This window comes from Brachyhypopomus gauderio, chromosome 18 (assembly GCF_052324685.1).
Source record: "Brachyhypopomus gauderio isolate BG-103 chromosome 18, BGAUD_0.2, whole genome shotgun sequence".
NCBI lineage: Eukaryota > Metazoa > Chordata > Actinopteri > Gymnotiformes > Hypopomidae > Brachyhypopomus > Brachyhypopomus gauderio.
Genome location: NC_135228.1, coordinates 20,276,447 through 20,299,552, shown reverse-complemented (window position 1 = coordinate 20,299,552; position 23,106 = coordinate 20,276,447). Strand labels below are relative to the sequence as shown.

The 23,106-nt window shown below is 44.0% G+C and overlaps 1 protein-coding gene across 1 annotated transcript; it reads left to right on the top strand.

Moving 5' to 3' along the window:
• Positions 1 to 2,619: 2,619 nt before the first annotated feature.
• Positions 2,620 to 21,801, top strand: npdc1a (neural proliferation, differentiation and control, 1a). The gene is made up of 9 exons (XM_076979804.1): positions 2,620 to 2,952; positions 10,552 to 10,701; positions 18,530 to 18,637; positions 18,769 to 18,984; positions 19,251 to 19,317; positions 20,385 to 20,469; positions 20,802 to 20,881; positions 21,060 to 21,156; positions 21,410 to 21,801. Exons 1-9 carry the CDS (start codon positions 2,865 to 2,867, stop codon positions 21,473 to 21,475), a joined length of 957 nt encoding a protein of 318 aa, XP_076835919.1. The 5' UTR covers positions 2,620 to 2,864; the 3' UTR covers positions 21,476 to 21,801.
• Positions 21,802 to 23,106: the final 1,305 nt, after the last annotated feature.

Genomic DNA, 23,106 nt, shown 5'->3' with positions numbered 1-23,106 from the left:
GTCCCCAGACCTCAACCCAATATAAAACCTGTGGGGTGAGCTGAAGAGGAGAGTGTGTAGGAGAAGACCCAGGACTCAGGACGATGTAGAGGTTGTGAAAAGAGGAATGGTGGAAGATCCCTCTTTCTGTATTCTCACATCATGTGAGTTAAAGGAGAAGATTAAATGCTGTTTTGTTGGCAAAAGGAAGCTGTACAAAGTACTAACAACAGGGGTGCCAATAATTGTGGCACAAATGATTTCATTAAAGAAATGTGATTTTTCCCACCAAATAAAGGCACTTGAATTAAAGCTTAGATTTTTCTTTTTTTGTATTGTTGTTCTATATTATTTTTTAAATAAAGAATTTATTAGGAGCCAGTGAACACTTAACCAGGGGTGACAATATTGATAGTGTTGTATTTGTCTATTTAGGACTAAACAAATGATTAATTCATTAACAGTTAAATTCTAAAGAAACAGATTTGAGTTAGTGGAGTAGCCACTTCAATGTTATGGTCCTGCAATTACAGTGAAATCAAAATTACTTTTTTTGGGGTTTTGTTTTTTTGCTGAAAGTCATTCGGTGAATGATGTTTGTTTGTTTTTTAATCCAAAACACCAGTTGCTGTGCAGAAGTGTCACCAGACGGCATCTGACTTCCTTTCTGTACCTCCCCAACTTCCCCTCTGGCCTCCCTGACCTGTTTCCACACTCCAGCCCCAAGATTTAAAACAAAACTTTGTTTTAGATCACAGTGATTACAAACCACAGGTGAATACAGATGTGGCCGCTCAAAAGCAAAAGTCAAGATAGCATCTTTTTACATTTATTTTCACTTTATCAGAATTAATTTATATGTAATACCCAATGGCACTCCATAAATTCCACTTTCTTATCTACAGACATCTACAGTATGTTTGTTTCCCAAACGTGACAGTAGAGGGCGCCCTTTGACAATCGCTTGTAATTATCGCTGGGCCGCTACCCTCTCTTTCAACAAAAACACACGCACAGATGTCATCTAATTCAGTGCTCATTATGACCTTTTCTCTAACAATCAACATCAAATGTTAATATAAAATGAATAATGCTATATAGCTATAATTGCATTTATAATCAAAAGTAAAATGGAAATTGTGTTTAAAAATATTAAAATATTAGAATAACATTTGGGTAATTTAGCAAAATAACAGTGTTTGCTTTCACTTAGTATTCAGAGGCCCATGGTTAGCCCAAGGCCTAGATTTCAGTGAGATGTAGGCTGTTTGAACAATTCCCTTCTTATTATGAAGTTATATGCTCTGCTTACATTTAGAGGAAACACCTCAAAACCTGTAATACTCTTGCATTAGGTAGTTCTTAGTTCTTTTTTATTCATGCTTTCTTTTTAACTGTGTTTTGAGTGAGTGTACATGTGTAGGCGTTTGTGATGAGTTTTTGTTCAGTATTTTTATTCAATTTAGATAAAGTTTTTTTCTTTTTCCTTCCTCATTCATGCACTGATTCATGGTGATTTTTGAGTTTACAGTAAGTGCTGCTGGGATCCAGTTTTAAGTATGTCTTCCAGATTCTGGTAAGCCAAGCAACTGGACACCCAAAAGCATCCCAAAGGAGGAGATGGAGAAGCCCAGTAGTGACAGGCCAGAGTCCCCAGGCTCTGAGCAACACTGATCCTACTTAAATGCCCCTTAAATGTTACACCTGTTACACCGTACTGCTGACCTATGCCCAGTCATGAATATTCTTAACAATATAACCTAATAACATGACAAAGGAACCTGTATTCCATTTCATGTAAATTTCACTGTGGCAGACTTCTAGTAAAGATGATTTGCTGAAGCCATTAAATTGTTAAGCTCTTTCTCTGCCCCAGGACTCAGTGGAGGGCCTGAGTTCCAACAGTGAAGCCATGTTCCTATGTTGATAACTCCAGGGGGGCATGTAAGTCCATTAAAAGCTTCACAACAGTTCACGGGTAAACGTTTATCATTTGATAAAAAATCATTTGAATTAATTTAAATCAAATTTGCGTTGGCAGACATAATTTTCTGAATTTTCTTCAGAATATTCTTCTGTTCATTTCTGAAATGTGCATTTTTCAGAAAAGAAAGTTAACATACTAAAGTGTAGTTTACTGACACCCAACTTTGTGGACCAGAGGAGAGATGTTTTTGACAGCCCTGTGGGGGTTTTCACAAGTAAGGTTTATCGGTGAAGACAGAAAGTCAGCAGTGAAGACTGACTTGTAAGCAGTCTTTCATTTTGGCTATCATGAGATACTTTTACGCTTTTTCTCAACGAGGTGATTAGAACATAAGATGTTTTGTTTGGTTTTTTGTTTGTTTGTTTTTTTGCTTTGCGATTATGCGTGTAGGAGCAGATTAACATTTGATATCGACAACCCACGGACTTTAACGGGAAATCATGTAAATGGTTCACTATTTTATTTATTGCTTTTTATTTAAGAGAGAATAAATGACATATATTCTGATGTGCTCGTATGTTCGCGTTAGTGTGATAGTCGTCCAGCCGTAACGCACGCGCTTAATCAACGCACCTGTGCTTGCGTTCTACTCCGCACCTGAGGACACGCCCACTTCGGCGTCAAGACGTCACGGGTTTACGTACCCGGACCGTTCGAGCCTCACCAGTGAGTTCGCCTGTCAGCAGGACGAGCCCTCCCCGTCGCTACCGCACACTCGCATCGTTAGGAACCGCCAGACGGCTTTGGATCGCGGTACCGGCTGGTTTCAGCACCTGAGTGGACCTTACCTCCACCGTGGTGGTCAGCACTACCCGTCTGAGTCTCTCTCAGATGTATCCTAAGGGCATGGGGGAGTGACATCCCTCGGCTCCCCTCCACCTGAGACGCCTACTCAAGGATGATTCGTCCCGGCCGAACCGAGCCGCGACCCCGGGCACTGCTTCTGTTCTGTCTTATGGTGGCCGCCGTTAGTGCCACAGTGCCAGGTAAGATAACGTGTCGGTGTGAACGTTGGGGACGTTCAACTAAACCGCTTTTGTTTGCGATAACAGAGTTGCTCCAAGACTTTGCTGGTGCTGGTTTGGGTCAGAATCGTTGTGTTGTTGAGTTAAAGGACATTTTGTTGAAGCATGTTTGAAGTGTGTACCGAGATGGACTCAATGATAAAGTGTTGTGCTTCACTTGTTATAATTTGTTTATGTAAACGGCCAACATGAGACTTCCCAGTAATAACAGAGTTCCGTCTACACTGGAAATAAATAAGTATAATTTCTTAAATTGTACGTGGACTTCTTGTTACATTTCCAACATAAAAGCGTTCATCTGTGTTACATTTTTTTAACAGTTCAAAGGACGAACTCTTTCCATATGTACGTGTGTACATCCATTTTACACAGATTATCCATATGTACATGTGTGTAAACCCATTCCTGTACTATATAACATTATAGGTGAGAGATTTTTCCCAACTATAAGTGTAAAAAAAAGATTCAAGATTTAGGTCTTGTAAAGTGAAACTGGTGTATTGATAAAGTTTGTTTTTAAGGACACTAGGACTGCTGGTTGCTGTGTGCTCTGCTGTCTTCCTAGTCCAGCGGAGAGAGGCCGTGGTGACGTGTTTTTGGCTTGGTTTAGTTTCAAGCCAGCAGCAGCAGGTGAACCTGGGCACCAACGCCCTGGAGGTTCTTCAGATTCCCTGGTGCACACCTGGGGATCACAGCAGGAAGCCCACCAGGCTCCTAGACAAAACTGTGCCTTATAGGCTGTTGGTGTGATCAGTATGGTTTACATGTGCGTGGCTCAATATCAGAACATGGACATCGGCTCAATGTTCTCCGTTCTGCTGTCCTCTCTTGTACCTGCACAGGTAGAACATGATTCTTCTGTAGCAGAAGTGCAGTGCAGGTGTGCCTGCATGGTTAAATGCAAACACTGTGCTAGTGGTTTAGGGACTAAGTCTAAACCCCTGTGGTTTTTCCACTGCTGTAGGGTCAGATAATCCCACCAATCTTTTACTGGGAATCATCACTCACCAAGAGTTCATTGTTAAATGCATCCTTGTTGTGGTATGTGATGCATCTGATAATAATAAGTGTTTAATACGTATGCTTGCCATTTCCATGTTTTGACCCCACTGGAAATTATATGAATCATTGACAGTGCAGCTGAAACTGAGTGTTTTTTCTTATAGATTCACTATGTAATTAATGTGCTCCTAGCAGGAGTTGCTTGTATGAGTTGTTTGCAAACTGCATTTAGAATTGTCAGTGCTGGGGGTTTGCATAGTTCCCTAGTGGATGCAGGCAAGAAAACGGGTTCTGTGTTGCTGTGGCAACAGTTTTCAATTCATCCCGGTTGGTCTCGAGAGTCCAGAGGGATCTTATTCCTCCGAGTGCTCAGGTTGCACATTTGGGGGTGGGGGAGCATAACGCCACAGATGTAGGTCGGTCCACGTGCAGAGATCGGGAGCTTCTCTCCACGTGGTCAACTGGCACGGGCTGCTGGGGAGGCCTGTGGGGTCTGGGACGGGAGCAGGTGTTGCGCCCCCCCCCCCCCCCCCCCCCTCCAGCTCTGGGGATGGCGGCGTTAATTCCTAAGAACACACACTCCAGCACGAACACCAAAACCCAACCCCAGCGTGCACACACATTCAATAAACCAACGCAAACAGCCGCCCTTGTGTCAGAACATTGCGGCATACACAACACTACCCATGTCGTACTCTGTGTGCGTCTCGGTAAACATGGCTAACATAACGAGGGGACTTTGTTGATCCTTTTCATGTGCTTCTATTCATCCTTTATTAGAGGGAGGTACACCATCATTTCCTGGTATTGGGAAATTACACAGTCTGTTGGTTGTCGTCATTGACAAGGTGATCTAGATGAATGGGCTTTCATATGCTCTGATCTAGTGCCTGCCACCATCTTAGAAGTTACTGGTGAATTGTTGTGGTTTTCATAAGCTTAGACATCCTAAACTCCTGGTCTGTTAACTTTATTGTGAGTCAAATGCTACTAATTTCAATATTCAAATCATCTTACAACTAGCCTGACGTATATCAGTCATTTTGTGTAGACAGTCGTGCTGAACGATTGTTTGATATTCAACTAGTGTACGCAGGATTTTCCATTTTGGCTTTAGTGTGCTGTTGTACTTCAACATTAATGCTTATTAATAGTCAATTGACTCTTTTAGTTCATTGCATTTGCATGTCATAGACATTGCCTGTTTGCTTGTGAAAGCTCGATCCATAATGGGAATTGTTAGATTAAAATGAACTTCTCTGTATAATATATCTAATATAGTATGTAAAGTAAGTTTACAAAGACAATCGCTATGGTTCAGGATTTTCTTCAGACATTGTCATAAATGACCTCAAGATGCTTTGTATGGCTTCCACCATATTTAATTGACACAAAACCATATCATATGGTCACAAAAAGCTCAGAATTATGCTTGCTTCAAAATGATCTGAGCATCAACCTTGTATTACACTTGACTAGCAGTAGTATAAATATTATAATATAATATTTAAGATCCATTTATTGAGATGTATTAGCTGTGGTCCAGACACACATGTTTAGAAATCTCTTCACACGCAGTGGGACTTTGACAGATCTTTTTTGTTGTCCTCAATAAATGACTAATTTGTCTACTTGCAAATGTAAACTATTTTAATTCAGTTGTTTTATTGCTCAAAACGGGCACCCCAAAATGCACCACCATTAGCTCAGTACACCTTCATGCTCATCAGAGTCCTGCTTAGGGATCCAGAGAGGTGGGGTTAGGCGGGACTGGGTGGGGCTAGGCGGGCCTGGGCGTGGCTATGCGGGACTGGGCGTCAGGTGTGTGCAGGGTCTGCTCACTCTGCAGACCCTATTAGCGGGAGTTAGCGTGCTCTCAGGGATCTGTGTGACCAGAAACCGGTTTTGCGTGTTTACAGAGAGAGGTGTTCCTGCAGTAAAACTTCGCCTTGCACATATAAAAGCAGCGACCTGCGTGGTGATTAGGTTAACCTCAATCCCATTTTGTGACTTTTGCTTCCTTGTTTTTTTTTTTGTTTGTTTGTTTGTTTGTTTTTTTTTATTCCTCCTGTGTTCTCAGTGTTAAGAAAGCTGATTTCCTTGTTTGAAGCCCTGCAGAATTGTGAGCGCTAAAAGAGAAACTGCACGCAGTGGCCCTGTCTTTGGGAACACCTCCACCCTTCATGCAGTGGCCCTGTCTTTGGGAACACCTCCACCCTTCATGCAGTGGCCCTGTCTTTGGGAACACCTCCACCCTGCACGCAGTGGCCCTGTCTTTGGGAACACCTCCACCCTGCACGCAGTGGCCCTGTCTTTGGGAACACCTCCACCCTGCACGCAGTGGCCCTGTCTTTGGGAACACCTCCACCCTGCACGCAGTGGCCCTGTCTTTGGGAACACCTCCACCCTGCACGCAGTGGCCCTGTCTTTGGGAACACCTCCACCCTGCACGCAGTGGCCCTGTCTTTGGGAACACCTCCACCCTGCACGCAGTGGCCCTGTCTTTGGGAACACCTCCACCCTGCACGCAGTGGCCCTGTCTTTGGGAACACCTCCACCCTGCACGCAGTGGCCCTGTCTTTGGGAACACCTCCACCCTGCACGCAGTGGCCCTGTCTTTGGGAACACCTCCACCCTGCACGCAGTGGCCCTGTCTTTGGGAACACCTCCACCCTGCACGCAGTGGCCCTGTCTTTGGGAACACCTCCACCCTGCACGCAGTGGCCCTGTATTTGGGAACACCTCCACCCTGCACGCAGTGGCCCTGTCTTTGGGAACACCTCCACCCTTCATGCAGTGGCCCTGTCTTTGGGAACACCTCCACCCTTCACGCAGTGGCCCTGTATTTGGGAACACCTCCACCCTTCATGCAGTGGCCCTGTCTTTGGGAACACCTCCACCCTGCACGCAGTGGCCCTGTCTTTGGGAACACCTCCACCCTGCACGCAGTGGCCCTGTCTTTGGGAACACCTCCACCCTTCATGCAGGCACTGGCCACTCTCACAGCCTGTCTGCTGACACTCACAGCTCGTGTGGTCAGCTGCTGACCACGTTACCACAGCACGGTGCCCTGGACTCTGCAGTGTTGCTGGAGTTTGTCCGTGGAAGTGTGCGCACGAATATCTGGTCACCGACGGTCATGTGGTCAGGGACTCTATTGGTCAAGAGCTGGAGATTAGCAAACTACATGCCAACAGAAAGATGCAGCCCCCAACATAATATATAAATGTTTCCAATAAAGAGCCTGGTAAATGTAACTCTTAATGGGAAACATTAGCTTTTGATCTCCATCCCAGTGAGTTTTATTTTTATTTTTTCCCCGTGTCATCTTATCGTAACACTTCGAAAACTCTCAGGCTGATTCTGTGGTCCTGTTGGTGAAGAATCGCCCATCTGGCCGTTCTGCAAGCTTTCTCAGCAGGCTAATGAACAGCTAATGTCAGAGATTAATAAATGGAAATTTTGGAACCAGTGTGAACAGTGGAACCTTAAACACCACGTTCCTGTAGATATGTTCTGAAGGTCACTACAGATTACATTGGGAAGGTCTGCAGGTGCTCTGAATCTGCCGTCTCCTCCCTCTCATTCATGGGCTGTTATTTTAGTCCAGGGGTCTGTCTAGTTTTTTTTTTTTCCATATCCCCTAACGGTTACGGAATCCACAAGGAATTTTTATCAGTGGATTCGATGTTAATTAGCTGAGAAAGACACGCCAAACTCTGCACGTTAAGAATCCGTATGGCTGGACGTGCAGAACACGACCACCCTGTGCGGTTCGTGGGGAGAGCTGGCACTACTCATGAAGTGACTGGACTTCCTGTAAGGCAGGAAACGCAGGAAGCTCTCACAATGGCACTGTCCCACCTCCCCTTTCCTGCTCTAGCTGTCCGTCGGCATTTTTCCACATAACTCCAATTTGGGCCGTCGACACAATTTATGGGATCTTTAACGTGAATGTTGTTTTTGTTCCTGTTTTCTACTTCATTACACAGAAAGGCCCGTGAAATGCCGTGGTGGTGCTCCGGTATGCTGTACTGTGCTGCTGCTGTTGGTGCACGCGGTTAATGATTGAAGAGCCAGAAGCAGATGGTTGAAATATTAATCTTTCTCTGTCGTGATTTGTACATTTCTGTCATGTAAAATGTGCGCTGCATCTGCCCTCAGTGTTGAACATGTGAGCATTTTGTAACGTGGATCAGGTAAAGGGATAGGGATGCAGGAACCTGTTGTCTGCTGACGAACCTCCTGACAGAAGTTCTGATGCTCTTCTTCCTTTAATCATCATGACCAGCTATGACACGTCTCAGTATAAAGCTGATAATTCACATACGTTGCATATGAAGCTTTGACTGTGGCGAATGACTGTTTTGAAGCTTCTGTAAAGTTTGGATTATTATCTTACACAAACTCCACGCTTGGAGAGTCCTCGTAAATCATCTCGTCTGTAAATGAAGTGGCGTCCATGATGAGTGACTTTGATCAGAGGGGATTTTGTTGTTGTCTTTGATGTGCAAAGATGCTTTGATCAAATGAAAGATGAAAGGAACGCAAAGCGTCCACACACAGGAACGCAAAGGTCTAGTAATGGGGGGGGGGGGGGTTTGCTGGGGGGGCCGTCAGGCCGTTAAGGCCGTTGTGGGAGGAGTTGGGAGTTATTGTTGACGACCCAAGCGTTCCACAGGTCAGTGGTAACAGCAGAGGGAGAGCGAGGACGATTGTAGGAGCAGGCGCTGCAGATCGAGGTGCACAGCTTGAGCCTCGAGCTGGTGACGTAAACGCATGTCCGTCACCTTCAGGCGGGCGCGGAAGGGCGAGAAGCTCGGCCGGCTGGTGGTGGGCGGAGCAGCGGGCCGTATATCGCACACACACACACACACACGCACACACACACCCGGTTCCTCTCGGTTACTCACTCACAGTTGTTACATGTTCCTGTTCTGCTTATAACGGGAGATGCTGAAGTAGCAGTGAAGGTTCATTTTCTTTTGAAGAGTTTGGGATGAAGAATCGACGGTAAATTGTGAGCTTGTACCTGCGCAGCGACAGTTTTAGACACCATGGAGGAAGGTGAAAGGTTCATGCCAGTGGCTGCATCTCCAAACAAGACCGCGAAACTCAAACATGTACACCAAACAAGACCAAGACTGCAGACAGTCACTGTCCAACCATACACATTCAGGTCTATGTTTAGATTGTCCTAGTCTTCACAATGAATCAGAATCACGTTACACGTTACAGATCCTGCTACCACTGAATTATACAAGTTCGTTCATTCTTTCTTTATGTTGAAATATATTTAAACAATTTGTAATTGGCAAAGATTCTGGAGACTCATTTTCCATGTTTGGAATTTTGTAATGTGTCTCCATTCTGGACCAAATGGTTCTAGTGGTGTAGGAACTGAGTATGGCTGAGTATCGGGTCGAGCCCTAGCTTGCTCACACCCAGAACACACAGATCATCTAAAGGCTCACATAATACTTGCATAATAAAAATTTCACAGGCGACTTCTTTACATTCACACCATTTGGCAAGACACTGCTGACATGGTGACTCACATATAATTACCAGTAGGACAGTATGTGTGTGACATGGGAGCTGAACCTTTTGACCTTGCTTACATCTGGCTCCACCAGGTGAGGTACTGAGCAGAATCTTTTTATATTTCAAGTTGTCATGATGATGCATGATTATGACTATTTATCATATTCCTCTCCTAACAGTGTCTAGTTAAAAAGCACTTTTTGATATGCAAGTCATTCTAGAACCCTCCATAGGGGAAAATGGCTTACTGAAATAAAAAAAGTGCATGTTGTATATTACATTCTCATGCTGATTTATGCCTGATTACCGCTATTACAGCTTTTTGTAAGAGAATGTCCGTAGATTTACTACAATTATTCTAGTGAGCATGAATAAAGCTTTTGATGACTTAATGGTTCTCTGGTTTTAATAATATTGTGAGACTGCATTGCACATTTTAAGACATTTTCACAGATATTCTACCCTGTAGCCAGTGTTGTAGTGACATTACAGCATAGGGGTAGTTCTCCCCTCCACTGCCCTGCCTAAGACAAGATCCCAACTTAAATTGGGAAACTAAGTGAATATCAATATGAACTGTTATGCATGTTTTCAGTAGCTCTATTTTGTGCTGTAATATTGTCAGGTTAAGGGCTTTTATTATCAAAAAAACATAAATAATGCATTCTGTAAATAGCGCACTCATTGGTCTTTGTTTGAAAAGCCAGATGGGCCAGTCTTTCAATGAATAGCATTACTGGCACTCAAGATTCAGTAATTGCTATAACAGAAATGCGTCCTTATCGGGTGACCGGGTACATATTTAGCCGGGGGAGGGGCTGGGGGAGATTATGTAGTTATGTAAGATATAATGGGAACAAGCCCTGTGAGGTATTCAAGACCTGATTTGCACATTCACCTATGGACTGAATATTGTTTCATTGGCAATGAAAACACAACTGAGATGGATTTATCTACAATGCGACTTATCAATCTTTTCTGTTTTTGTTTTTTCTCCTGTCTTTTCACTTCTAGTGGATGACTGCCCTGACTACATAGATTGTGCCAAAAGGGGGCGGCACTTCTGCCAGCAAGGCTCCTCCCACTGTGGCCCGTGTCTCGCCTCATTGGAGGAGGATGAAGAAGGGCGCTGCGTGTCCCCAAAGAAACGTCAACATCATGAAAGTAAGAGCATGGGGAAAGCATGCATACTTCTAGAATAATCCACACCATATCTACCTTGCACCCGGTAAGACACACATTCAGCCATAGCTAATCCTCGGAGAGCTTGGGCATGTCTTGGGCTCAGATCAATGTATAGATTTAGTCTTTAAACGCCAAATTCTCAGTAACGCAGTTGGACTGACTGCGACTGTAACACGGTTGGACTGACTAGCTGCTCTGTCATGTGTCAAAAGCTCAGTGTTTGTCTGTATGTTCAAACTAGAACCAGCTGTAAAATATGACCACATAACTAGACCTTAATCATACATGAGGAGAAATGTACAGAGTTTGCAGAAATGCATCGTCTACATTATTATTTGCTTGTTCTGTATTTGAACTAGGCTTGTCACAATACTAAGAATTACAACTTCGATACGATACTTAAAAAAATATTGAAATTCGATACCATTTTCGATACCAAAGTCAGATACGGTGCTAATTTCCGTTTTAAAGCCTTTTTATTTTTTTTATAAACAAACAAATGAATGTTGCTTTGTGTTTGAAAATGCTTGAAATTGTAACTTCATTTCACAACAAATATCTGTCTAACTGAACAGTTCTTTTGTGTTAACAAATACGAGCATCTTGTAATTCCAGGATGAAACATGAGAGAACGTGAAGACGTTACGATTGGGCGTTTTGAAAATAAACAACCATTAAATAATGTGATAAAAAAGCGAATAATTTCGAGTACATGTATAAATATTTAACTTATCCCAACAAACATGCGACGTCAGAAAGACGTTAAAATCAAGTCTGTATCACGTCGGTCAGTCCAGACCCATTTTTGCATGTCTGGTGGACGTTCAAAACTGGTTCAAAATCTGACAGTGTGACTAGGACCTTAACCTTTTAACTTAACATGAACGTCTATGACGAGTTTTCTATCTGAACGTCTGACTAGGACCTTTATTGGATGTCAGGACGTGCAAAAACTGCAACTTAACGGCAGTAATAGACGTTTAAAAAAGACGTCGCTAAAACTTTCATTCTGGCTTTTCAGTGGACGTCTTTTGAACGTCTGACAGTGTCTTTGCTCGTGCTGGGAAATATTGAAATGGACCTTGAAAGTGACATACAAGTCTTTGAATTACACAAGGTGTATGAACCCTGCAAACATGACTTTGTTCATCGCGCTGAAGCGCGCAAGTATGTCTCGCTGCAGCCTGCAGGAAGGCGGAGTTGGATATCCAACCCCGCCCACATCCAACTCCACCCTCTAATGCGCTGTCGTGCGCCAACCCACTACTTCTTCATTCGAGAATAACTGTGTGGTACTTGAAAATATGCATAATAACTCACAAGTGTTCAAGAGACACGTCTTTGCGCTTAATTTACACATACCTCGTTTACTTTGTGTATCGTTCCACGTATGTTATTCATTATTTTTATTTATTGGGTGGCGAACGTAAAATGTTGACGGGGGGATGTAAAATGGACACAAATTAAGTATTATATCGCGATAGATCGATCGCCGGTGGTTGGCGCCAGAGCGAACTAGTAACTCAAATCATAGATGTAGATCAGAGGTAAATAAACTAGATTTTTTTCGGCGTGAGAAATCGGATGTGTAGCGTGAGAGCGTGTGAAGACGGTCAAATACGTGTGTCTCACGCTCAATGCGTGAGAGTTGGCAACTCTGCTCTACTCTCTACAAGTACACAATTAAAATGGTAATGTTTACTGATAATGTTGGTGATAGAGAAGGGGTATGTTGGTAATGTTGGTAATGGAGAAGGGGTGTAATCAGGGCTTATTTTGAGCCGGATCCTGCCGGAACAGGATCCGGGAACTCTTTCATTTTGAAGGGTGCGTTCTGGGAACTGTCTGCCTCGATCCGGTAACTTTCAAGCCTACTAATTATAAGTTATGAAGAAATCTGTCTGCGTTGAACCAATTAATTGAACAAATAATTATATAAAAGACATTTTTAAACATAAGATCCACATTCCTAAATCACATAAGAGCTCTCCTTTTTAGCGATGTCTTTCCGTGTCTCCCCTATAAAGCTAGTTATACTTTTGTGAGTGACCGTAGCGCGCGACTCCGCGCGACTCCGCACACCTCGCGCGCGTCACAATCTTTGCAGTGTCCTCCTGAAACGATATGTGGTAGTATAAAGAAACACCCCTCAAACACAGGGGAAGGAACATTTACCTGACCAATTTTAATGCTGTATTGTGTTTCAGATTTGAAAAGTGCTGGAATTTAGGCTAAAGTACTTGAAAATGCACTGAAAATGCACTTCTGCACTTAAAACACTTAGAAAACACACGTAAATAGTTCTTGCAGTTCTGTTCACTGGGAGCAAAAACAGTCCGAGTTTCGAACGTAACATGGGCGTGGCTTCGGTCTTGAGAAGAGGGTGGAGTTGGATGTGGGCGGGGTTGGATGTCCAACTCCGCCTTCCTGCAGGCTGCAGCGAGAGGCTTCTCGAAGCGCGGCGCACGCGAGGTCGTGCACCTCTCGAATTTTGTAACTTCGCGCGCGTCGCGCCTCAGCGCAATGAACAAAGTCATGTTTGCAGGGTTCAATTCAAGCGCTTGTACCAATATTTCCCAGCACGTTAAACTTAATTAAGTTAAATATTTATACATATACTCGAAATGATTCGAAATATTGCGCTTTTAATCACATTATTTAATGGTTGTTTATTTTCAAAACACCCAATCTTAACGTCTTCACGTTCTCTCATGTTTCATCCTGGAATTATAAGAGGCTCGTATTTGTTAATGTAATACATGAAAACTGTTCAGTCAGACAGATATTTGTTGTGAAACGAAGTAGTTACAATTTCAACATTTTCAAGTACTTTAGCCTAAATTGCAGCACTTTTCAAACCTGAAACACAAAGCAGCATTAAAATTCGTCAGGTAAGTGTTCATTCCCCTGTTTTGAGGGGTGTTTCTTTTATACTACCACATATAGTTTCGGACAACACTGCAAAGCGGAAAGTATAAAGCCTCCACCGCTCGCGGAGGTTCGTGCGAGGTGCCGCGCGGAGTCGAGCACTATGGTCACTCAACCAGGCTTTAGCGCCCTTCGTTAAAATGTTCCAAAAGCACCGCTTTTTTTCTATCTGTATCTGCTTCGAATCCAACAGCACTGTGTTTGCTTTAGCTGCCATTTTAGCATTACAAACTGTCCTGTGCATTACGGCAGCTTGGGTGGGTCAAACGAAAGCGCATTTTATGTAAAAAGAATCGATACTTAAGGGAAACGAGTATTGTACCGTTTCAGAATGTTCAGTATCGATACGTATCGATATATCGATTTTTTTGACAACACTAATTTGAACTCACTACTAATCACCATCACAATAACACTGTGGGGTTTAATAAAGTAATGTCCACTGATTGTGGGACCTGCCCGGTGTCCCTGACTCCACATGGCCCGGCCCGGCCCGGCATACCCCCCAAAGCTACAGGTGCTGCAGCAGAAGCCAGTGTACACATTGAACACTCCTCTGGGTGGATTAGTGTTGAAGTGTAAGTAAGATGGAGAGAGCCAGCATGGCACTGTGCCGCTGCCAGATTACATCACTCTATCTCCTCACTCTCCTCCTCCGCTTCTCACAGCCTGAATAATCCACAAATCCCTCTCCACCTCTTCCCCTCCATTACCCCTCCCTCTCTCCCTCATTCTGTTATCTCACACTGTTTCCATCTCTTTCTTTATCCACATGTAATTTTTTGCACTGTGGGGCTGTGTGTGTGTGTGTGTGTGTGTGTGTGTGTGTTGTTTAATTTGAATGTACTGATGTAATAGTCACGACCCGTTGAATATGCTTTTGTTATTAATGAAAAGGCGTCTACAGCAACACGGCTGCTTCGGGTCATGGTGTATATCTCATGTTCATATCCTCAGTTCACGTGTCCCTGTATCTTCTCTTTGGATTAGTCACCTAACCTGCACCACAGGCTCCCATGTCTGTCACTCACAGGGTGGCGCTCATTGGTACCAGCAAGAAATGTTGAAGGACAAAACCAGCAGGCACAAGCGACAGGGATTGATGCATCGTGGGCAATGTAGTCCTTCCTGCTGTGTCAGTGCTAACTTTGCATGTGACAGTATTGTGTGGAATAAGATAAGAAATTAGCAGTCTGGATTACAAAATGGCAAAAGTCTGACTGTAATGGTAAATAAGCAGACTGTATCTTAAGTTATTTTATTAAAAAATAAATCTTTTTTATTTTTATTGGTTGCTTTTAAACACGAACCTTCATCAATGTACAATGCAGTAGTATTTCAGCTCTCTAAAATGGTGTCTGTTGTATGCTGGACTGGCTGCATTTCAGTACATGGACTTTATTATGTAATGCTGTGATATCGGACAACGTGTCTTCACGAATTCAGCAGAAATGTCTGAGAGGAAAATACAAAAACCTTAGAATCATTTTTAAATGCCTTAATATAATCAGACATATTGTACTTGGGGGGGCAGGGGCAGTCATGGCCTGGCGGTTAGGGAACTGGTCTTGTGACCGGAGGGTCGTGGGTTCGATTCCCAGACAGGCCATGACTGAGGTGCCCTTGAGCAAGGCACCTAATCCCAACTGCTCCCCGGGCGCCGGGCTAGGGCTGCCCACCGCTCTGGGTACGTTTGATCCACAGCCCCCTAGTAATCACTAGTGTGTGTGTGTGTGTGTGTGTGTGTGTGTGTGTTCTGACTGCACAGATGGGTTAAAAGCGGAGGACAAATTTCGATTGGGGTGTAAAAATCACAATTGACAAAATATGGCACATTTCATTTCATTTCATTTCTTAGGCAGTACGTTTTGCACCAAGTACCAAGGTACTGCCAGAGGTGTACAGTATTGTTATATCAACAAACACAATGCTATTACTGAAGAGGGTTGGAGAGGGAGGAGCCAATATTTTCATTGTTTTTGCAGTAACATATTTTCACCACCAGGGTGAAGTGTTGCCCTATGCCCTTAACCCTTACTGAATCTGCTACACACTCCTGTCTGCAGAGCCATTAGTGCCGGCACATTTCACCGTGGGTCTATATCTACGGCATCTCTGCGTGCGCAGAAATAAAGTAGGTCTGCTTGCTTCAGGACTGGTTGCTTATCTGTGTGAAGTGTTAACACCAAGCTCATGGCGACTTGGAAACTCCCCACCCACAGCTCGTCAAGCCACCAGCCCATATAGCAGAGCTTCCTCTCTGGGTGGCTGTGTTCTCTCAGGTCCTGTAACACCTCTGCCGTGCTTCCTCTGCACAGACTTCAAGGGTGGGAGGAGCCCTGACTAATTCCTGTATGCAATCTCCAGTATTTGCTATTAAGGAGTGAGTTTTATTAGATAAACATTCCAGTCCGTGAGTGCTATAACAAGACCAAGAGAACAAAACGGGGACAGTTTCTGAAATGTGGAGAGGTTTGTTTTTTAACCTTTTGGTAGTATTCCTTATGTGTTTACATAAAGTTTTTTTTACTACATTTTAATTAATTCATCTGATTTTACCCAGCAAATGTGTAATCAGAGTGGTATGTGAAAGGCTCAAAGCACTGAGAATGGTATCTCAGCATGAAATGAACTGTCCAAGCCAGTCAGAAGTGAGGGTTATCTACAAGGTTAACTAGCCTACCTGAGTCTGATTAATCACTAACTAGACCTCGGGCTGCACATGTTCCAAATTTAGAAGGAGAGAGAGGGAGAGAGAGAGAGGGAGGGAAAGGGAGAGAGAGGGAGGGAGAGAGAGAGATGTTGATTCTTTTTTAGATCCTAAATAATCTGCATGGTCCTCTCACTTCAAGAAATTATAAAAGTGAAAAAAATGTCAATCAGCTTCTGCAATACAGCTATGTCCAGTTAATCTCTGGAGATGACTCTGAAATAGTTGTGCACCAAACTTACTGGACCGGTAGTTTAAGAATGTCTCATAGTGTCCAGTAGAGGGCACTATAATCTATTATGTAAATCTTGTTTTACATACTTATGTTTACAACACAGTACATGTTTACTAGTTTTTTCATTGTACCCTACCCTTCCACTGAGCACAGACTTCCACTGTAATAAACTTTGAGATATTGGAATATTGAGAATATCTCTCAAGATATTAATGTCTTTATATGTTTTTGTCGTTGTAGCCTTTATTTGGGGTGTGCGCTATACATATTTTACTTTAGATATGTTATTGTAATAGTGAAGGGCCCCAGTACTTTTCTGCTGAGATTTGGGCTGGACTAGGCTGGACTGGGCTGGACTGGGCTGGGCTGGGCTGGACTGGGCTGGACTGGGCTGGGCTGGGCTGGGCTGGGCTGGGCTGGGTTACTGAAGGACAAGCCACACTGCTCCTCTCCCCACTGTGAGCACTCTTCTCCCCTCTCAGGAGGACACAGCTCATTAACACGCCAATGCTTCTGCCACCATCCAAGATTGAAAGCAGCCTGCCATTCTATTCATTTTCAAACAATACTAAATTCACACATTTTTTGGCTTAAGCTTGTTCTTTCTCTTTCTCTCCCCCCCCCCCCCCTCTCTCTCTCTCACACACACACACACACTCTCATTCACTCCTACATTCACATACATGCAACATTCTGTTTTGGTATGTGCCTATTAAAGATATCAGCACACTGAACATTGTGTGGTCTGCCCTGCTCTCTTCCTGATGTCGTGTTTAGTTTGTTGGTAAGACTGCTGTTAGGATTCTCAGGACTGACGTCGCACCCTTTTCCCTGATTTGGCAACACACTCTGGATCTTTCCGTTCTGTTGCACTCCCCTGAAGTACAGATGGCACGGCCCACCTCCTTTGACACCTGCAGTGGACTACACTATACAGCTTTGGCCGAGGGGGGTCGTGGAGTAACAAAGCAGACAGTGAAAGTGCCGTGGCTTCATATCAGGCATGTCACGAGAGCCAGATGGCTGTCCTTCTGGAGCGGTGACCAAACATCTTCATTCATCACTTTCCCTCTTCCACAACCTTCAGATCGTCGGCCGCCGTCCTGCAGTGCAGGTCCTGCCTCACTCTGCCAGGCGGTGTTCACACACACACACACACACACACACACACACACACACTTGTTTGCTTTCCCCAAGCTGTAGATGAGGAAGATCATTTTCAGTCTGGCCACAAACACATCGTTTGTGGGTTTCTTCTGCCTCTGGTGTGAAACCAGCAACAGTCAGCAACATCACATGACTGCTGACTACTCGACCACATCTCGGTGACACGGATGTATTCTGTAATGTGGAGTTGACCGAATTAGACCCACTAGACCCACTGTCCTCCGAGATGAACGCGGTTCCTCTCCCAGTTGTTGTGAGCGCTGGGCCTCAGAGCACCTCCAGAGATGGGGGGATGGTGTGAGGGCCTAAAGCCCTCCCGTGGTGACCCTCTGCCTGGCCACACACACACTCTCCTGCTGGTTGCTAGGAGGGGAACTTCCATAGTCTTGGAATGAAGCTTACTGTCTGGCCAACGGTACCATTAAATGATGCCGTGCTTTTGTTTACCTTACATGGTGTCTCAAACAGCACACCGGCACACAATCACACTGGCACGCTCTCACCCCCCAGAGACACACACCTACACACACTCTGAGTCATGTGCTCTCCTTCAGCATTATGGGACTGTTTCATACATGCCGAGGAGGTTTTGCATGCTTTCAGTACTGAATTACACTCCCTCTTTCAACAATAAAACAATAAATCCTCATAGATCAGCAGATGGTTCAGAGGAGTGTTTTCAAGTAGACGTCGGCAGATGTTGATATAGTGCCTGGAGATTGAGAATGACCGTGTATGAACTTGAAATCCTCTCCTCTTCTCTTCAGGTAAAGAGACTTCCCTGACTGACCTCGATCAAGAAATCGACTACCTGTCTTCAATCATTGCCAAGCAGCAAGTGTCTGGCGTGGAACAGCCCGGTGGCAACCAGCCAGGTTTGAATCGCTCTTTTTGAGCAGCGTGGCATTTCTCAACAGTCCCTCATCGAGAGCCGCGTGTTTGAACGGTTACAGTGTCACAACTAACCGTTCGTGCCGTTAAGTTTGTTTGTCTTTCATTCTGCTAGGCTCTTCTTCCTCATCTGGCCACCAGTCCCAGTCAGATGGGAGGAAGAGTGTGTCTACACCAAAGAACGTCTCTCACTCCAACACGGCCAGGCCCACCATCAATGGACCCTCCGCTCGTTCCCAGCACACCCCCGTCCCCCCGAAACCAGCCACCAACGCCCCAGGGCGGGCCAAGCCTGTAGCTGTGCCCTTTCCTAGGGACAGCCTGCTTATCCGTGTGTACCGGCCAGCATCAGTGCACTGCACTATAGGACCAGTATCTAGCAACTGACCACAGAATCCCCCCCCTGTGCCTGTGCTATGCTGCACATTCAAATCATTTCAATGTTTATGAAGGAATACATTTTTTAAAAGACTTAAGAACTCTATAGAGCTTTATGAGTTTTACTGCGATGTCTTGCCTTTCTTCTTCTTGTGTGTGCTTGACTGACACCCCCCCCCCCCCCCCCCCCCCCCCCATTTTCCCCTCCCTACGTTTCAGTCATAACATCTCTGTGCATCATCATGGGAACTGTTGCTCTGATCATGGCTGTTATCTGCTGGGTCAGGTGAGAGTGAGTGTTTTATATATTTGTAGTGAAATATGCAGAGTGCTTCTAGCTTGTTTGCACAGCTGATGAAGGACCTCTGTCTGACATACACTGTTTCTAGAGAAACAGGATATTTTCACTACATTGTCTAATATATCCATGTATATGACTTGAGTACACTACACATACCTGGAATCATCTTCAGATTTAGATATACACTACTCACAAAACATTAGGAATATTTGGCTCCTCATTGTGCGGTTTCAAACAGGAAGTTCTCAGACATAAGTGGGCACTGAGCCAAGTGTCAGGTTGTAACGGATACAGAGAAGAGACACAGAAAGGCACAGAAGTGAGCATCCTTTGGCTATGTGACACACTGATGCTTCATTGTGAACCCATGAATGCAACACAACTCCAGACACATTTAAGGGAGGCGAGAGGCACCCACGTGTCATATCGGACCATTCTTAATAGTTCACCATTAGGGAACCGGTGCTGAAGACTGGGGTTCCTCAAATGGAGTGGCCTGCACTTTCTCCAGACCTGAAGAGTGGGACGCCATGACTCGGCCGACAATAAGTCGACTTGTGAACAGTGTGAGATGTCTTTGTCAAGCTGTAATTGATGCTTAAGAACATAAGACATTTTTTTAGGGTATACACACCACTGTTCAATAAATTTGTTTCAATAAATTGTTTGAGATGGGGAAATCACCACTGCATGCTTCAACATACATGCCCTACTTTCATGATGTAGCATGACCTTTTTATGTTCTCCATAAATTTCACCCGAAGGCCAAATATCCCTAACTTTGTGTGTGTGTGTGTGTGTGTGTGTGTGTGTGTGTGTGTGTGTGTGTGTGTGTTTATATTGGAGAATATATGTGCGTGCACCATGATTTTAAGAGCTAACAAGCTTTTTCACCATAGGTAAGCCTAAACATGGTGTGTTATCAAAGTGTGTAATTGATTAAAGTGCCGTTTAGAAGATTGAAGCTTGTTTTTTTTTTCTAGAGCTAGTGAGCTGATCCTGATAGCCATGCACAAGGTGATCTCTGTATCTGTTCCATGTGTGTATTGCAGGCTACAGAAGGAGACCCATCTCGCCCAGAAAGTCGATTATCCAGCATTTCATGGAGAAGTGACTAGCTCCTACAAAAACATCTCTGTAGGCAAACTTGAATCAGTCCCTGGAATTAATTCATGCAGTATAATCATTCAATTTAGTATTTGAAAGAGGGCTCTTATTCTGGAGACAGTATTCACACTCTTATTCTGGAGAGTATTCACAGCGTGCTCAGCATTCACACTCTCCTCCTCTCTCTCCCTCTCTCTCTCGTGTCTCTCTCATTTCTCTCTCGCTCTCTCCCTCCCTCCCCCCTCTCTGTCTCTCACTCTCCTCCCCTCTCTGTTTCTCTCCGTCTCTCTCTCTCTCTCTCTCTCTCTCTCTCTCTCTCTCTCTCCCTCCCTCTCCCCCCCCCCTCTCTCTCTGTCTCTCAGTCGGGCGATAAGAACCTGGCTCACAGTGCCCAGATGTATCATTACCAACATCAGAAACAACAGATGCTCTCAATGGAAAAGTAAACCCTCCTGATCCCTCATAGTGTCCCCCAGTCTCCCCTCAACACACTTCTTCATGTCTCATCCCCCGTCTGTCATGTGCTTCTCTGTGTGCCATTAAACCTGTTTTATTGACACTGACTCCGAACCATTACAGAATTTATTTATAGCTTCATGATTTGTTTTTCCCACGCACAGACACAAATCTGAAACCAAAGTCTCCGAGTCTGGAGTGTCCGATGAGGAGAACGAGGAAGGAGATTTCACAGTGTACGAGTGTCCTGGCCTGGCGCCGGTGAGTTCGTCCTCCCTCAGCTGAACTGCCTCAGGGCCCCGTCGCACGGCCCTGTTGCTTCACAACACTCCGCCCCGAGAAGGGGCAAAACCCCCCACGCCACGTGCCACGATCGCACGTGGTTCAGCTAATAGCTGTCTAGACCCCAGATATAAATTTGCCTTCTCAAGTGTTGTCCAGAAAATGCAGTGCTGTACATTGTAAAGACTGTTTCTTATATGTTGTTGTTCCACTGTATCACTGTTGTGTGCAGACTGGAGAGATGGAGGTGAAGAATCCTCTATTTGATGACTTCACTCTACACAGGAACCACAAGTGACCTGGATACGTGTACACACACATATGCACATGCACACTATTAAAAAGAAAACATTTCAGCCACAAGTTTGTGGACGATGGATAGAGTTGGATGGTATGAACACACACACACACGTACTTGTGCACACACTGATCTCAACACGCCTTCTGCTAGAAGGTGTGACTTGATGCCGTTGCTTTCGGCTAGCCCCTCAGAACAAACGGAGCGATGGGAATACCCATAAGCCCATGGGAGGAATGGGTGAAACAAAAGCAAAGGTGAACTTCATTGCCCATTTGTACAGACTCCTAATAAACACTGTGGACTCTGGCATCCTGCAAAGTGGACTGAAATTCTCCCAGGCACTTTTCCTCCTGTACTTATTACACTTGGCTGTTGGTATTCTTACATGCTGCTTTTAAAACAGACACGTCTTGTGTCTGTGTTTTAGTCATCCACATTTCCCCTTTGCTTATTTCTTTTCCATGTAATTAATCAATGGGTATTTTTCTGTGTCCTGTTTAGTAATGCTGCCTCTTAAAGCTCTCATTCAAATGTGATCATGGTTGACTAAGCTGTGTGTTTAATACACTGTGTTCACTCCTTACACGTTGGGCCCGTCTAAGTTCAGATTTTAGGACCTTGATCTGGTTGCACAAGCCCCGACACACAACCCTCCTGCTGTTACCTTCATTGCTCTTGGCTGTTTTTGTGTAATACTCCTGATTACAATCATTTTACAGTTTTATATTTATCTAGTAGACCCTACAGTTCACATGGAATAATGATCAGATGTTCTATATATATAATATATAAATCTCACTGAAATGTATAAATACTCAAGTCACTTTAGTAGGAATAAAATAATTAACCCATGAAACAGGCTATTTGTTTAACTTGGACAAAATCAGTGCTGAATTGTGACGTCGGTGTAGGGATCCAAACAGACAAACACAGAGTTCCCCACTGTTACTGGCACATTCGATAAATATGAACAAAAAACAATTTGCACTTTAGCGCATTTAAGTCGAATTAAGCAAATAATGTTTGGGTTTTGTGCCCAACTTACTAAAGAAAGATAATGATGCCATTTCATAAACAAAACATGTTTAATATTTACTAATGTCGATTTTTTGTTGTTTGTTTGAAGGGTTCATTATTCTCAGTCCTGAATACAGTACCGTACACCATCAGTTTGATGAAATAACAAAACAGTACCGAGTTTTTGTATTTGATGGTCTTCCTTAGAAGGTCCTCAACTCCAAAGGAATGGTGTTTGCACAACAGTTTGTGGTTTCGAAATGTCCGGGAATGTGGGGCATCCTGATGTTATGTAATTGAGCAAGCAAATATTTTTCAATCTCTCAATCTGAGTATAAGGAAATGCAGCTAAATTGAAACAAATGTTTTGGTAATTTTGGAGGTAGCAGGAAACCAGAGAATTGGAATTCCTCTGTGTGTGGTATTGTTCTATAAAATTAAACCTATGTATAAATGGTACATATCCAAAAACATGTTGGTTTTGAGATCATACTGCAGTTGCTTTGTTGAACTGAAAGTCGGCATGTTTTTGTATAGAACTGCTATTCCTGCTTTTTGTTTCTTAACCAGAACTTGAGGCTGTTTCTCTTTCTCCACTTCTACCACCTTCT

Bases quoted from the DNA above. Each gene is read 5' to 3' on its own strand.
- npdc1a (XM_076979804.1), top strand. From the start codon at position 2,865: ATGATTCGTCCCGGCCGAACCGAGCCGCGACCCCGGGCACTGCTTCTG. The intron at 18,638-18,768 runs GTTTGAATCGCT...TCATTCTGCTAG, and splicing joins GCCCGGTGGCAACCAGCCAG to GCTCTTCTTCCTCATCTGGC. The intron at 19,318-20,384 runs GTGAGAGTGAGT...TGTGTATTGCAG, and splicing joins GCTGTTATCTGCTGGGTCAG to GCTACAGAAGGAGACCCATC.